At 39.9% G+C, this 13,859-nt stretch overlaps 1 protein-coding gene across 2 annotated transcripts in view; it reads right to left on the reverse strand.

The window, feature by feature from the left end:
* Positions 1 to 11,477, reverse strand: part of LOC100145508 (hypothetical protein) — an 82,367-nt gene extending 70,890 nt beyond the window's left edge. The window contains exons 1-2 of one of the 2 annotated variants that reach the window (NM_001126952.1): positions 11,322 to 11,442; positions 10,659 to 10,928 (exon numbers count right to left, since the gene is read on the reverse strand). In NM_001126952.1, coding sequence (NP_001120424.1) covers positions 10,659 to 10,928; positions 11,322 to 11,394 — 343 coding nt within the window. In that variant the 5' untranslated portion in view covers positions 11,395 to 11,442. Of the gene's footprint in view, positions 1 to 10,658; positions 10,929 to 11,321 lie in introns of both variants that reach the window. The other variant, XM_031890214.1, reaches the window with a different exon arrangement.
* Positions 11,478 to 13,859: the final 2,382 nt, after the last annotated feature.

A 13,859-nucleotide genomic window follows, 5' to 3' on the forward strand; every position in this document is an offset into this window, starting at 1 on the left:
CCCCCTTTACTCCTCCCCCAGTTTGCCCCCATTTTCCCCGGCCCTTGAGTTCCCCCCCCAGCCCCCCGGATGCCAGCCACCAGGTTCTCCTGGCCCAGCACATCGATCCATGCAGGAGGACCTGGACAATATGAGGGCTGAGCTGGCCCAGCTCCGGGGGGGAAGTTGCCCAACTAAGATGGGACTTTGAGGAACTCAAGGGCAGCAAGCCCTAAGTTTTTTCCCCCCCCTTTTTTATTTTATTATTTTAAGTAAAAGTTTTTAGTTTTCTACTTTTGAACTGAGTAATGTGTCATTATTTTTCCTTCCTTGATATGGTATTCTATACGTTCATGTAGTTTCCCCTACACTCTTACATTTATCAGTAACAGCATCAATATGCTTTATGGTTTAAATGTTTGCAAATATTCTGGCAACAATTTTGTCTTGAGCCCATTTTGCTGAATAGTAAAACTTGCGTTAATTAGTACGTAGCGTATTTTCTGGCGAGTGTGATAACTGCCAATCCAATGTTTTGCTGCCAGAATAATTGCAATATTATATTTGTCCCCGTTTAATAAAGTGCCCATAACATATTTGCCATTTATTCTGTGTCTAAAATCTCTAACTTAATTTAAGCCACTTTAGCAAACGGACCCCTAAGTATTTGGCTAAATATTCTTAAATGCCCCCCCCCCCATTGTATTATCTCTAGCACTTCTTTTTTTTTCTTACTTAGATTTTTATAATTTTTGGGGGTTTTTTTTGCAAATAAACTTTTATACAGCACCTCTTTAGCACTCTGTGCTCTCCCAGGGCAAAATGTCACCATTTTTATGCTGCTGATTGTCGCGTATTTCATGCGATAGGTTTGTCGCGACAATTAGCGCATGCGATAAATAGCCTGCATGCGGAAAATACCGCGCACGCTATTTATTGCAACAAACCTATCGCATGAAATACCGCGCGTAAAAATGCAAGAGTATGCTTATAGTGAATCGTGCGAAAAATCGCCAAAATTAAGACGCGGTAAAATTTATAGCGCACACTAAAAATAGCGCACATTTTATCGCACTTTAGTGAATCAGGCCCAATATTGGAAAAATCGAGTACTGCCAAAAACCCATTCAGAAATCTCAAAAATATCGACTTTTTCTCAAAATTGCTTGGTAAATGTGCCCCTAAGTATTGTAAAACAGCAATCGGGAAGACAAAGATAGAAAATGAGGAGTGCATTGTGGCAGAGGCTAAAACTAACCCTAAAAAGTGTTTTAAGTATATTAATAGTAAAAAGATGCAGGTTGAGAGTGTGGCCCCATTGAATTATGGTAACAATATGGTTACAGCGGATACAGAAAAGGCAAATGTGCTAAACCAATTATTTTCTTATACAGTAGAGGAGTCAGAGTGCCAAGACCCACCCAATAGCTGCACTGTTGCCTCAGCTCCAACTACTGTAGTCAGTAGTTGACACAGGATATGGTACATAAAGGTTTACTCAAAGTTCATATAAATGAGGCACCAGGGTCAAATGGAATATACCCTTGGGTACTGAGAGAGCTTAGTTCAGTTTTAGCCAAGTCTCTATCTCTGATATTCTCAGAATCACTTTCATCTGGTATGGTACCTATGGATTTGAGGAAAACTGATGTCATTCCTATTTAAAGGCGAAGGCAAGTCATTTTGGTATTTTACTGCCAATAGATTAGCCACTTTAGTGCAACCTAGAACGCTATATTCAGGGTTGGACTGGGGGATGAAGGGCCCACCGGGGCTGCCATCCCAGTGGCCCCGCACCCCACAAGGTGCCCCTGTGGGCCGCGTCCCCCTAACCCCCCAACAGGGGCCCCTGCCCTATGTCCTCCCCTGATTGTGTGTAAGTGAAACGCATCAGGGGAGGGACACCTACCAGTGGGGGAGTGCCAGCAGGCCGCGGCCCATCAGGTTTTTTCCCCGGTATCCTGGCAGCCCAGTCCAACCCTGGCTATATTTATTCTGTAGAAAGCTTTACCATACCTGAGTAAATAACCCTAGAAGCTCCCTCACTTTGTTTAAGATAGCAGCTGCCATTTTAGCTTGGTCTCTGTAGCTTCTGTGCTGCTAGTAGCTCAGATCACACATTCTGATAGGAGGGGGAATGAATTCTTATGAGAGGGGGAGCAGGAGAAGGGAGGGGGAGAGAGAGGAGAGAGCTGTGCAGATTTGGGCTCCAGGAATGAAGTATGGCTTTATGAAGGACAGGTTATTTGATTACTTTTTATAATGAGGTAAGTAAGAAGATGGACAGTGGGGATGCAGTAGATGTGATCTATTTGGCCAAAGCATTTGTACAGTGCAAAAACAACTGTTTTCTAAACTAAGGTCTATTGGTCTTAGTGAAGTCATTTGCACATGGATAGAAAACTGGATACAAGGATCAGGTACAGAGGGTGGTTGTTAATGGTACATTCTCTACTTGCAGTAAGGTTCTCAGTGGGGTCCCTCAGGGTTCTGCTTTGGGTCCAATTTTGTTTAACTTGTTCATTAATAATTTAGGGGAGGGTATTGTAAGTAATGTATTAGTGTTTGCAGATGACACAAAACTCTGCAGACCAGTCAATTCTATCCAGGATGTGGCATCCTTGCAGCAGGATCTTATAATGGAGAAGGACCTTGGAGTAGATAATAAACTTGCAAGCAAGCCAGGCAGCGGCTGCAAGGGCAATCAAGGTTCTGAGCTGTGTTAAAAGGGCCATAGATTTGTGGAAGGTGGGGGTTATTCTTCCACTTAACAGAGTGCTGGTAAGGCCCCATCTAGAATATGCTGTGCAGTTTTGGTCTCCGGTGCTTAAACAGGATATTATTGAGTTAGAGAGGGTCCAGAGAAGGGTAACTAAACTGGTAAAGGGCATGGAAGGGCTGGAGAGAAGGAGCTTAAGGGGGGATATGATAACCATGTATGAATAATGTTTACATTAGATAGCTGCAATAAGGAGTTGGATGGCCTTTTAGCAAGTGAGGAAATACAGGGTTATGGGTGATAGTTCATAATACAAGTTGATCCAGGGACTGGTCCGATTGCCATCTTGGAGTCAGGAAGGAAATTCAAAAGCAGTTTGTCAAAGTGATATATATATAAGTATAAAAGGATGAATTTGGTGGACCTTTTTTTTAACATAACTTACTATGTTACTATGTTAACTTGGGTACACTTGATAAAGGGTATTGACCCGAAACATTTTGTGTTACCACTACCTGCAATATTTTGCAGTAAATCTGTTGGTGCTCTTCCTACTTTTTTGGATTTCGCAGTTTAAGCTTGGTTGCAGCACAGAGCAACAACAAGGAAGAAAGACTTTTACACATTATATTTATACAGTTCACCGACAATTCAGTTTTTTGCAAGTTATATATAGGCATTATATTATATATTATATCGTAATCTCTAACAGGAAGAAGGCAAGAGTGGTTAAATATACAGGGACTGTAAAGCAGAGCCTGGACTAACTGATATTGTTGCTCGCTCTCACTTCACTCACACATTTATCTGTACAATATTAGCCTCTAGCCCCTTGCCAGTGGAATAATTATGGCTCCAACAGACCCGCTCTGTGGCCCACCCCCCTCCATCTGCCAACCACCGCTGTTTTAAGCTTTCAAATCAAATATGGGCACTGTGGAAAACATCACCATCTTTGGTTTTTATTACAGAAGTTTCAGCTAGGCAGAGGAGGAAGAGAGACAAACAGCATTGGGAAAAATTCAGGTTTTTTACTTAGGTGAGGTAATACTTTCAATCTATCCACTTATGCAGTGATCTTATTGTCATGAATTGCAGGTGCCAAAGTGTGCTGTGAAATGCTTAGGGCCACAATACGTCATGAAATGGTGGGGGCCACTGTGTTTGTCTTCTGGTGCACTTTGTGCTTTTAAAACCTGCCATTAGAAACATTAGTTGTATCATGAACCTGTCATTAGTTGTATCATGAATACAACTGTGCCAAAAGCAGGCAGTGTTGTATTCATGGGGATAAGTAGGCCATAGGGCTCAATTAGTGCAGGAATTGACCCAGGCAACAACAGACATATGGAAACTATGTGTCTACTGTTGCATCTACTTACTCCACATGCCTCCACAAAACTTTGGTAATCCTATACATATGAAAACCCCTGGCATCCATATTTATGTTTACTTCATGATACAGTATATGGGAGATTAGATACTCTAAAATGCAATGTTTGAGGTGATTTTTCAGAATTTTCAGACATTTTTATAAAATCCGCCAAGCATTGCAGTTTGGTAGTTCGGACTAGAAAGACATATTTGCCCATTTTGGATTTTCCATAATATCTGCTTTCCAAAAATATATGATTTGCTGGGGTAAACCTATTTTTAGTTGATTGTTTGGTCTTAATATGCCAGTTTCTGGAATGATTATTTCCATTCTTCTCTTCAGAAATCCCCATAAAACTATAAATATCTGGTAATGCCATGTTCATGAGACATGAAGCTTTCTAAAGGAAAATATATTTCTGTATATGCTTCTATAAGAATAACATACATAGTTGCTGTGGCAATAAGTGCAATCATTCAGCAATTCAAAAAGAGACTTTGGACTACATCAATTTGAGCAGAATTTCACAATTTCATTTGAACTCAGTGTTAGCTGTTTTATTGTACTGTCTCACTTTAAAGGACATGTCAACCCTTACAAAAAAAATTTGCCTAATAAAAGAAAACTTAATTCTAAGCAACTTTGTAATATACCTTCATTACATATTTGTAATTGTGTTTGAGTTATTTGCATATATAATTGCTATTAAAAGCAGTGTCTAAAAGAAAAATACAACTGGTGTGCCACAAAATGTGAAACTCAGTGAAGAGGCTCAATCACAATGGTGTAGGTTTCCAGCTCTGGAAACTTTTCAGAATGTTGTATTACATGAGGCCACTGATCTGTTGGAAACTGATAATGTATTTCACAAAATGCTGAAACATAACATTACTAAGGCTGAGAGGGATGCAATTAGGAACCTTAAAAGAAATAATAACATTGTGATTAAAAAGGCAGATAAAGGGGGCAGTATTGTTATCTTAAACAAAGCTAACTACATTGACAAAGCAATGAGGCAGCTAACTACCCCGGGGCATTACAAACACATAGACCATGACCCAACCTGGGAAATTAAAAAAATGGTAGATGACACCGTGTTGTATGCTTTTGATTTCAGACAATACAAGGAATTTCTTAATAACCATGCACCCCAGAACTCCACTACTTTATTTACTACCCAAAGTACACAAAGGGTTAAACAAGCCATCAGGTCGCCCAATAGTATCAGGGATGGGTTCTGTCCTACAACCTTTATCCCAATACGTTGATACTTTCCTACAAGAGATTGCCACAATGTCTGAAAGACACAACGGATTTTCTTATAAGATTATCCAACCTGGGCACAGTGCAACAAAACAGTATATTATGTAGCATTGATGTACAGTCCCTTTACACGTCTATACCCCATGAGGAAGGGATGTCATACGTGGAAGAGAGGCTTTAATTAGAAAACATACAACATGCTAAGGCTTTCCTTTTGGATCTGGTTGCCTTAGTTTTGAAACAAAACTACTTTAGATTCAACCAAGATCATTTTATACAAACACAGGGCACCGCAATGGGAAGTAATTTGGCTCCCAGTTATGCAAATATCTTTATGGATGCCATTGAACAGAAACTGATCCTTCAGAACCCCCAATTCAGTTATAAAATATTATAACTATCGTTTTGTGAATGATATTTTCCTGATATGGAACTCATCAGAGACTGAACTGGAAGAGTTCCTTTCTTACTTAAATACACAGCACCAAACAGTTAAATTCACCGCTGATTACAGTCACACTTCTATACACTATCTTGATGTGAAGGTGTGCAACCACTTAGGTGTTATTACCACAGAACTTTACAATAAACCCCTTGAAAGGAACAACATCTTCCTACATGTCAGCTTCCACACTCCCAGCACAATCAGAGGGATCCCTAAAGGGCAATTCCTGCGCACCAGGAGAATATCCTCTGATGACACAAAATACCTTGAAGCCTCAGATAAACTAATTGACAAATTTGCCAGCTGAGGGTACAAGAGAGCTGGCTTAGAGAACACAAGGAATGAGGTTTTGGGTCAATCTAGAAACACTTTATTAAATGTGACGAAAAAGCAAAACTTTAGAAAGGATTCCCTTCGTGATGGAATATGGTCCATCAAGTAAGAAGGTTGAGAATATTGTGAGAAAACATTGGTCCCTTCTATCACAGGATTTCACATTTGGGAAACTGTTTAAGGAAAATCCCTTATTCTCCTACAAAAGAGGAAAAAACATTGCAAATCATCTTGTGAGGGCTGAACTAAACACAGCAAACACTAATCCAACTAGATTCCTTGCCAAACCAAAGAACGGTACGTTTGCTTGCCTAAATTGCAGTAATTGCAATTCCATAATAAAAGGTGACTACATCACACACCCCCACAAGGGCCATAAATTCCCATTAAACAGTACCATACTAGCAATTCTGACCATGTTATATATGTGTTAAAATGTCCCTGCGGTAAATTGTATGTAGGGCAAACCAAACAGGTGGTAAGAATAAGAATTGGGGAACACAAGAGATGAATCACCACGTATGATCCTAATAAGAAAAAGACACACACACACCGGTGGGCAGACATTTTTTTAATGAAAGACATAATGTAACCACTCTAAGGTGGATGGTCCTCCAGCAGGTTGCTATGCCTACAAGAGGGGGGGGACAAGAAAGCCATGCTATTAAGACTTGAAGCGAAATGGATAGATTCTCTTAAAACTATTGAACCAAGGGGAATGAATGAGGCATGGAGTCTCAAACATTTTCTGTAAACCACAGTATTATACATTGCTAAGCTAATAACCCTTTAAAAAATGTTTTTGCAGATTGAGGCCTATACTGCGTCCTACTAAGATTACATATGGACTCTTTTTACAATGGACTGAACTACCAGATGGTATGAGTAACGTTTTTGATACATAAAGATACTATATATATTTTTTGGTGTTATGTGGATAGACCCTGCGGTAATCTCCCTGAAATGCTCTGTTTATGTAATTTATGTAATTTAAACTATGAGGTTAGACTGTCGAGTTTGGGGTTGTTTTCTCTGGAAAAAATGCGCTTGTGAGGGGACATGATTACTCTGTACAAATACATTATAGGGGATTATAGGCAGATAGGAGATGTTCTTTTTCCCATAAAAACAACCAGGGCACCAGAAGCCACCCCTTTAGATTAGAGGAACAGAACTTTCATTTGCAGCAGCTTAGGTCATACATTTTGAAAATGGAAAGAGGGACAAAAAAATGCTGCGCACAGGGCAGCAATTTTTTTGACTGCCCAATTTTGCAACCACACCCTTAAATACCACTCCCATTTGACTAAATTTGGCAGGTTATTCAAAGTTTGAACACATTTCTGGGGGTTTTGGGGTCTTGTTTTGTGTTATTAAAGTTTTGCTAATGAAGGTGAAATTGCCCTATAGGCTAATGCCACACTGAGCGTATGGCGTATATTTTCGGCATGTGGAAAAACGCTTGCCGAAAATATCGGCATACACTCCTACCTGTGCCTGCACCCAAATGAATGAAATCCACTCGGGTGGAGGCACATGTAGCCAATATCCACTGAAGATGTGAAGTCTCGTGTTTTTTGGCAGATATCGGCTACATGTGCCTGCACCTACAGTAGAGGGGCGTATTCTCGGCAAGCGGTTTTCGGCTTGCTGAAAATACTCCCGTGTGGCATCAGCCTTAAGCTGCGAGTCTCAGTTCCCCCGAGAGACGTGTTTAGCTTATTAGTTACAATGTATCTCAGTGCAGTGTGGCTTGTTAAGTTTTTCTGGGTTCTCTGCCAAAAGCTACTTATTTAATTAAATGTGAGAAACAATGTTTCTATGTGCAGGTAAAGATCATTAAGAATTCCGGGCTCTCTGCCAAAAGCTACTTTTTAATTAAATGTGTATATTTTTTTAGTGCAGGAGATCAAAGGGAAATGAGGGACTTTTCAGTAAGAATCTGGGACTGTGGGCTGAGCTGTTAAAATCCAGATGAAAATCCACGAAAATCGGGACAGTTGGGAGGTGTCTACTATTTATTAAAAACTGCAAAAAAAAAATGGATGTGGAAATGCATAAAAAAAGTTCAAAATGAAAACTGTGAACTTGTCATCATTTAAATGGCAAGAATAGCTTCCCCAAAAATACAAAAAACCTGAAATACCACAAAGTAAAAGGGCTGCAAAAAAATGCATAGGACAGCTTCCATTGGCGTCTACATGACCTTGATAACTTTTAGATGGCATATTTTCACATTTGTGCTTTTTTGCCGATTTGATGCATAATAAAAATCTGTTTTTTTTTTTTCAACCTGCAAAAAAATACGTATTACTGGAAAAAATTATACAACTTTTGATAAATCTGCCTCTAAGAATGGACAGGCAGAAAACAAGAACAGATGTAAGCATCCACTTTGGCATTTAAAGTAAAACATAATATATAATTAAGTGCCCTTGTGGGCTACTGTATTGTGGCAAAACAGTAAGGCAGCTTAAGGAGAGGATTGGCATGCACTGGGCGAGCATCAGGCTAAGTTGCAAATGGTCTTTCTACGGGAAACATAGAACATGATACTTTGTAGATCTTTTTTAGAATTCCAAAATAGTGTCAAGAATCTATATATGGTAATATTGATATACATAGTTATACATTGTTAAGAATGAGTTTTTAAATGTATCTTTTTTTCTCTGCAGGATTTGCAAATTACACTTTTATCTATTTTTAGTGCATTATTACTAAATTATTACACTTTTTGTATTATATTTCTAATGAATTTCACATTTTAAAATAATTTTAACATTTGTAACAGGCTAATATGTATGCACTATTTATGAGTGAAGAAGGTCGGGCATTGGCCCATTTGAATTCACATATATACGTCATGATTGGATAATCACATAATGGTTTATTGATGGGGATTTGGCACAATTCCATTATTTGTATTGAGAGTGTATTTAAAGTTTGTTTAGACACTATTGTACTATCCTTAAAAAAAAGGTCTTGTTGAGGACCGAAAGGTTAGACTGCTTCTGTGCAAAGTGTTCACAATAAAGTTGTGATTTTTTATATAGGATGTGTCAGTTGTGAAATAATTTTTGTATATATATATATATATATATATATATATATATATAGGCTGGAGCAATAGAGCAATAATGTGAGAGTGAATGCTTTACATAACTGTTCTCTTTTACAGGGTTTCTTAACCTTTTCTCAGGAATCCTAGTCTAAGGGGGAATTCACAAAAGTGGAATTTAATCCACCATATGCCAAAAAAAATTTTGTTTGCCAAAAAGTTGTAAAGTAATTTCACCAGTTTAACTCCATCTTCCTGAATATGATATTATTAACTTAATAACCCCATAACTTACACCATCTTTAACTTGCAAATTGTACTCCAGAGGGAGTGACATAAAAGTGGAACTAACAGGAATTTGGACTAAAATGTTTATTTACACCAGGAAATCATTAAACAACAAAATCAAAATTGCCTGAATGCCAGTGAATGTTTAAGCCACCCTATGCTTACAGTTTAGTTGTGTTCTGGAAAGATATTTTAACTCCAAACTGTACAAAACCGTCCGTATTCACAAAATTGATTTAGTTGGTTTATTTTTTTAAATTTAATTTTTTTAACTGCAAATTAACAATAAATATATTATTTCTTACTCCAGTTACAATTTACTCTACCCAAGAATTAGTTTAAAAGAGATTGTATGCACCTGAAACTAACTAATACTTTGTAACAGGTTTCTCTGTATTCAGGGGGATTAAAAGGACAGTATAACCTTATTCAGCATGATTTCAATGAATAGGACATGTACTAAACATATTTTTTCCCTACTGTTATAATCACAAAAAAAATCTAGTTTTTTTTGTTACTTTAGCTAAACATGGCAGACAGGGAAACTGAAGCTACTCCATGTTTAGTCCTTGTGTGATAGCTAATTAAATTCCCAATGCACAGATAATTCTCTTAGCATAATTGACACTTGCTAACAGTCACAACAAAGGGAGAAGGGGAGAGGGTTAAATGCTGCTAATTTAATTATCTACCTTGAAAGGACAAACCATAGAGTGGCTTCAGTTTCCCTGTTTGCCCTGTTCAATAAATAAAAAAACAATGTGTTCATGTGCCAGGAGGGTACCTTTCCTAGATTAAATATCTTAAAAAAATAATTTTAAAATTTGATATTGTTCAATTAAAAACTAGAGAAACGAAAAGGCAAGATACTTTGAAGGTAACAAAAGTGTTTTCCTGCCCAATAAACAACAATATATCAGATACTGGTGAGCTGTCCTAGCATTAACACCAGTCATTGTCAATAACTGTAGCACAACCAAATGCAATGGGCTGCACTGGTGCAGAATTACATTCAGAAAGCTGTTATGTGCAAAACGGTTTTTATGTTGTTTATTACAAAAGGGAAAATACACTATGGGAGCTCCATTCTGCAGTGCAATGCTGCAGATTTATTAGAGTTTGTTTTATTAAATACAGCAGTAAATACAAATACAAACACACACAGATGAGGCACATAGGAGCAGTGTACGATACTCACATTTCCTGTCTACAGCAGCGGGTTTATCCATCTGATAGTTGTGTTTGCAGACTGTATCCACCACGGCCCGTTCCTTCTCTAGGAGATCCTTCTGGCCGTTCCAATAATCCGCATCCGGTTTCCCCAGCTCAGTTTTAGCGATAAACAAACCCACATCGCTGTCAAAGTACGTCCACTCCTCCTGGTTATGTATGTAAAGAACCAGAGATCTGACATTCTCGGTGCCGTTCCTGAAGTAACACTGAGACTTGTACTGAAACACGAAATCCTCTACAGGGAGAGAACAGACAGTCGGTCAGTGTATAGCGGGACATTTGCCGGTACACATTATCGGTAAATGCAATAACATTGATGTTACTTGCTTACCAGACAGCGGCAGGGCCGGAACTAGGGGTAGGCAGAAGAGGCAGCTGCCTAGGGCGCAATGATTGAGGGGCGCCAGGCAGACTCTCCTGCCTACCCCTAGTCCGCGCTTGTCATTAGCGGTGGGGAGGGGGGGAGGGTTAGGTGCAGGGGCGAGGTAGCTTACTGGGTCCGCTTGGCCGGGCACAGCGACTGGCACAGATTTTCGGTTCCCTTCCCTCAAATAAGCACCCAGCTAGGCATAAGCGGTTGATAGTAGATATACAGAGCAGGCAGCAGGGCACACATACTGTACATTACCTGTGGGTGAGGAACACAGACACAAGCCCAGGGTCAGTAGTACGGACAGAACTCGCACTGATACCCCGCACATCATTGGGTCCAGATAGGATAAAAGCAAAATAACTGAGTTGTGAGAAAGGGGCACTTGTAATAGTCTGGTTCAAGTTCTGCACAGAGAGCTGACACCAATCGGCTGCTCACAGCAATGTCATCACTTGTTACTAAGGAGAGACACCAATTTGGTGGAATTTCCAGTATGAATATCATCCTCATGATTTGCTTGTACAGAGGCAAGTGTTAATAAGTTACCCAGCAGATTCCCATATTATAATAAAAAACAGGGACATTTAAGAGCTGTGACACATGGGGAGATTAGTCACGCCACAACAAATCTCTGTTGTCGCGGGTGACTAATCTCCCCGGAATGCCATCCCACCTGCTAGAATGTAAATCGCCGGTGGGATGGCATACGCGGCGCCGGGAATTGCCGAAGTTGCCTTCAGAGGAAACTTCGGTGACTTTGACAAATTGTGGAACCGCGTATGCCATCCCACTGGCGATTTACATTCTAGCCGGTGTACCCCTGCCCTAATACTTAGGTGCAACATTTTATTTGTACAAGTACACTTTCCTACATCTAGTATAACTAAGGTACTCTTCTACCACTCAGGTTTGTCTTATTGGGTTAGATTATTTTATTGGTTCAGTTCAGCTTGCTATATGGCCCATTATTTTGTATGTATATTAACTGGTGTTATTAAAGGGAATGAAAGGTGTTTTTCAAGAACAACAGTTGCTGCAGGTTTGGAGATCCGGTGGTTAACGATAATTACCTCTGCTAAAACACACATTTATCATTTATCAGACAATTATCATAAAATTATCAGCATTTTATATTTTAGTAGCCAGGACAAGTACCTGCTCAGTGTCGGACTGGCCCACCAGGATACCAGGAAAACTCCCGGTGGGCCCAGGTGTCAGTGGGCCCTCTTGCTTCTGACTGTTTGGCCAATTGCATGGTCATTCCCTGTTTTTGTATGGGAGAAAGAGATGGATAGAGGATAGAGAAAAGAGACTTGGATAATAAAGAAGTTGAGGGAGGAGAGGAGGAATAATAGTTTAGAAAGTGGGCCTATGGTTCAAGGTTTTCTGGGGGGCCCCTGGGATCTCAGTCCGACACTGTACCTGCTACTCGTAGCTCTGTGTGCTACGATAAGTTTCATCATCCAATGACAGGGAAAGGATATAAGATAAAAGATTATATTAACTGTCAATTTGATTTTGTTATCTATAACCTGAAGTGTCCCTATAGCAAGATTTATGTGGGCGAAACCACTAGGGCTTTGACAATAAGGATTGGAGAACACAGGAGTGATGTTAGATTAGGAAAAAGTACATCTCCCATTGCTAGACATTTTTTACAAGAGAAACATCAGGTAAGCCAATTGTATGTATGTGTGTATATCTTTATTTATAAAGCGCTACTTATGTACGTAGCGCTGTACAGTAGAATACATTAATACAAACAGAGGGTTATTAAGATAATAATAGATAAATACAAAATATAACAATAAATACAGATAAATACAGCTGCAATAAGTTAAGAGTCGAGGACACAAGAGGAAGGAGGTCCCTGCCCCGTACAGCTTACAATCTATATGGGAGGGGTAACTTACAGACACAAATAGGCAAATATAAGTGCTGTAGGTCACAGTGGGTGACACTACAATATAAGTGCCAGTTCCCAGATCAGGTGCTGGGCGAGTGCTCCAAAAGGTAGTCTTTAACTCTAGTTTTAAAAAGACTGGAGGAGGATTCTCTCCAGAGGAAATCAGGGAGGGCATTCCAAATGTAAGGGGCAGCAAGGCAGAAAGGTTTAAGGCGGGAAACTGCAGTAGTAGTGGGGGGCGCAACCAAACGATCGCTTTGTGAGGAACGAAGGAGTCGGCCAGGAACATACAGAGACACAAGGGAAGAGATGTAGTGAGGAGCAGAGGAATGGAGGGCTTTGAAGCTTAGGAGAAGAAGTTTGCAAGATATTCTTTGTTTAATAGGAAGCCACGATAAGGACTTTAGCAGGGGAAGGGCCTGAACTCTCCTGGATTAGAGGAGGAGAATTCTGGCAGCAGTATTTAATATAGACTGTAGGGGGGAAAGATGGGAGTTAGGGAGGCCGGTTAGTAGCAGGTTGCAGTAGTCCAGTCGTGACAGGATGAGAGCATGCATGAGCAGCTTAGCTGTTGCAGTAGAAAGAAAGGGACGAATTTTGGCAATATTGCGTAAGAAAAAGTGACAGGTTCTGACAGTGGTGTTAATGTGGTTAGAAAAGGAGAGACTGGAGTCAAAGATCACCCCCAAACAACACGCCGAATCGACGGGGTTGATGAGGGTGCCATCAATAGAGATAGAAAAGGGGGGGGGTAGGACCAGGCTTAGGTGGAAAGATCATTAGTTCAGTTTTTGTTAGGTTGAGTTTGAGGTGGCGATGGTTCATCCAGTTAGAGATAGCCAGGAGGCAGTTAGAGATTTGAGTCTCAGTTTCAACTGTTAACGAAG

Source organism: Xenopus tropicalis, chromosome 8, assembly GCF_000004195.4.
Source record: "Xenopus tropicalis strain Nigerian chromosome 8, UCB_Xtro_10.0, whole genome shotgun sequence".
NCBI lineage: Eukaryota > Metazoa > Chordata > Amphibia > Anura > Pipidae > Xenopus > Xenopus tropicalis.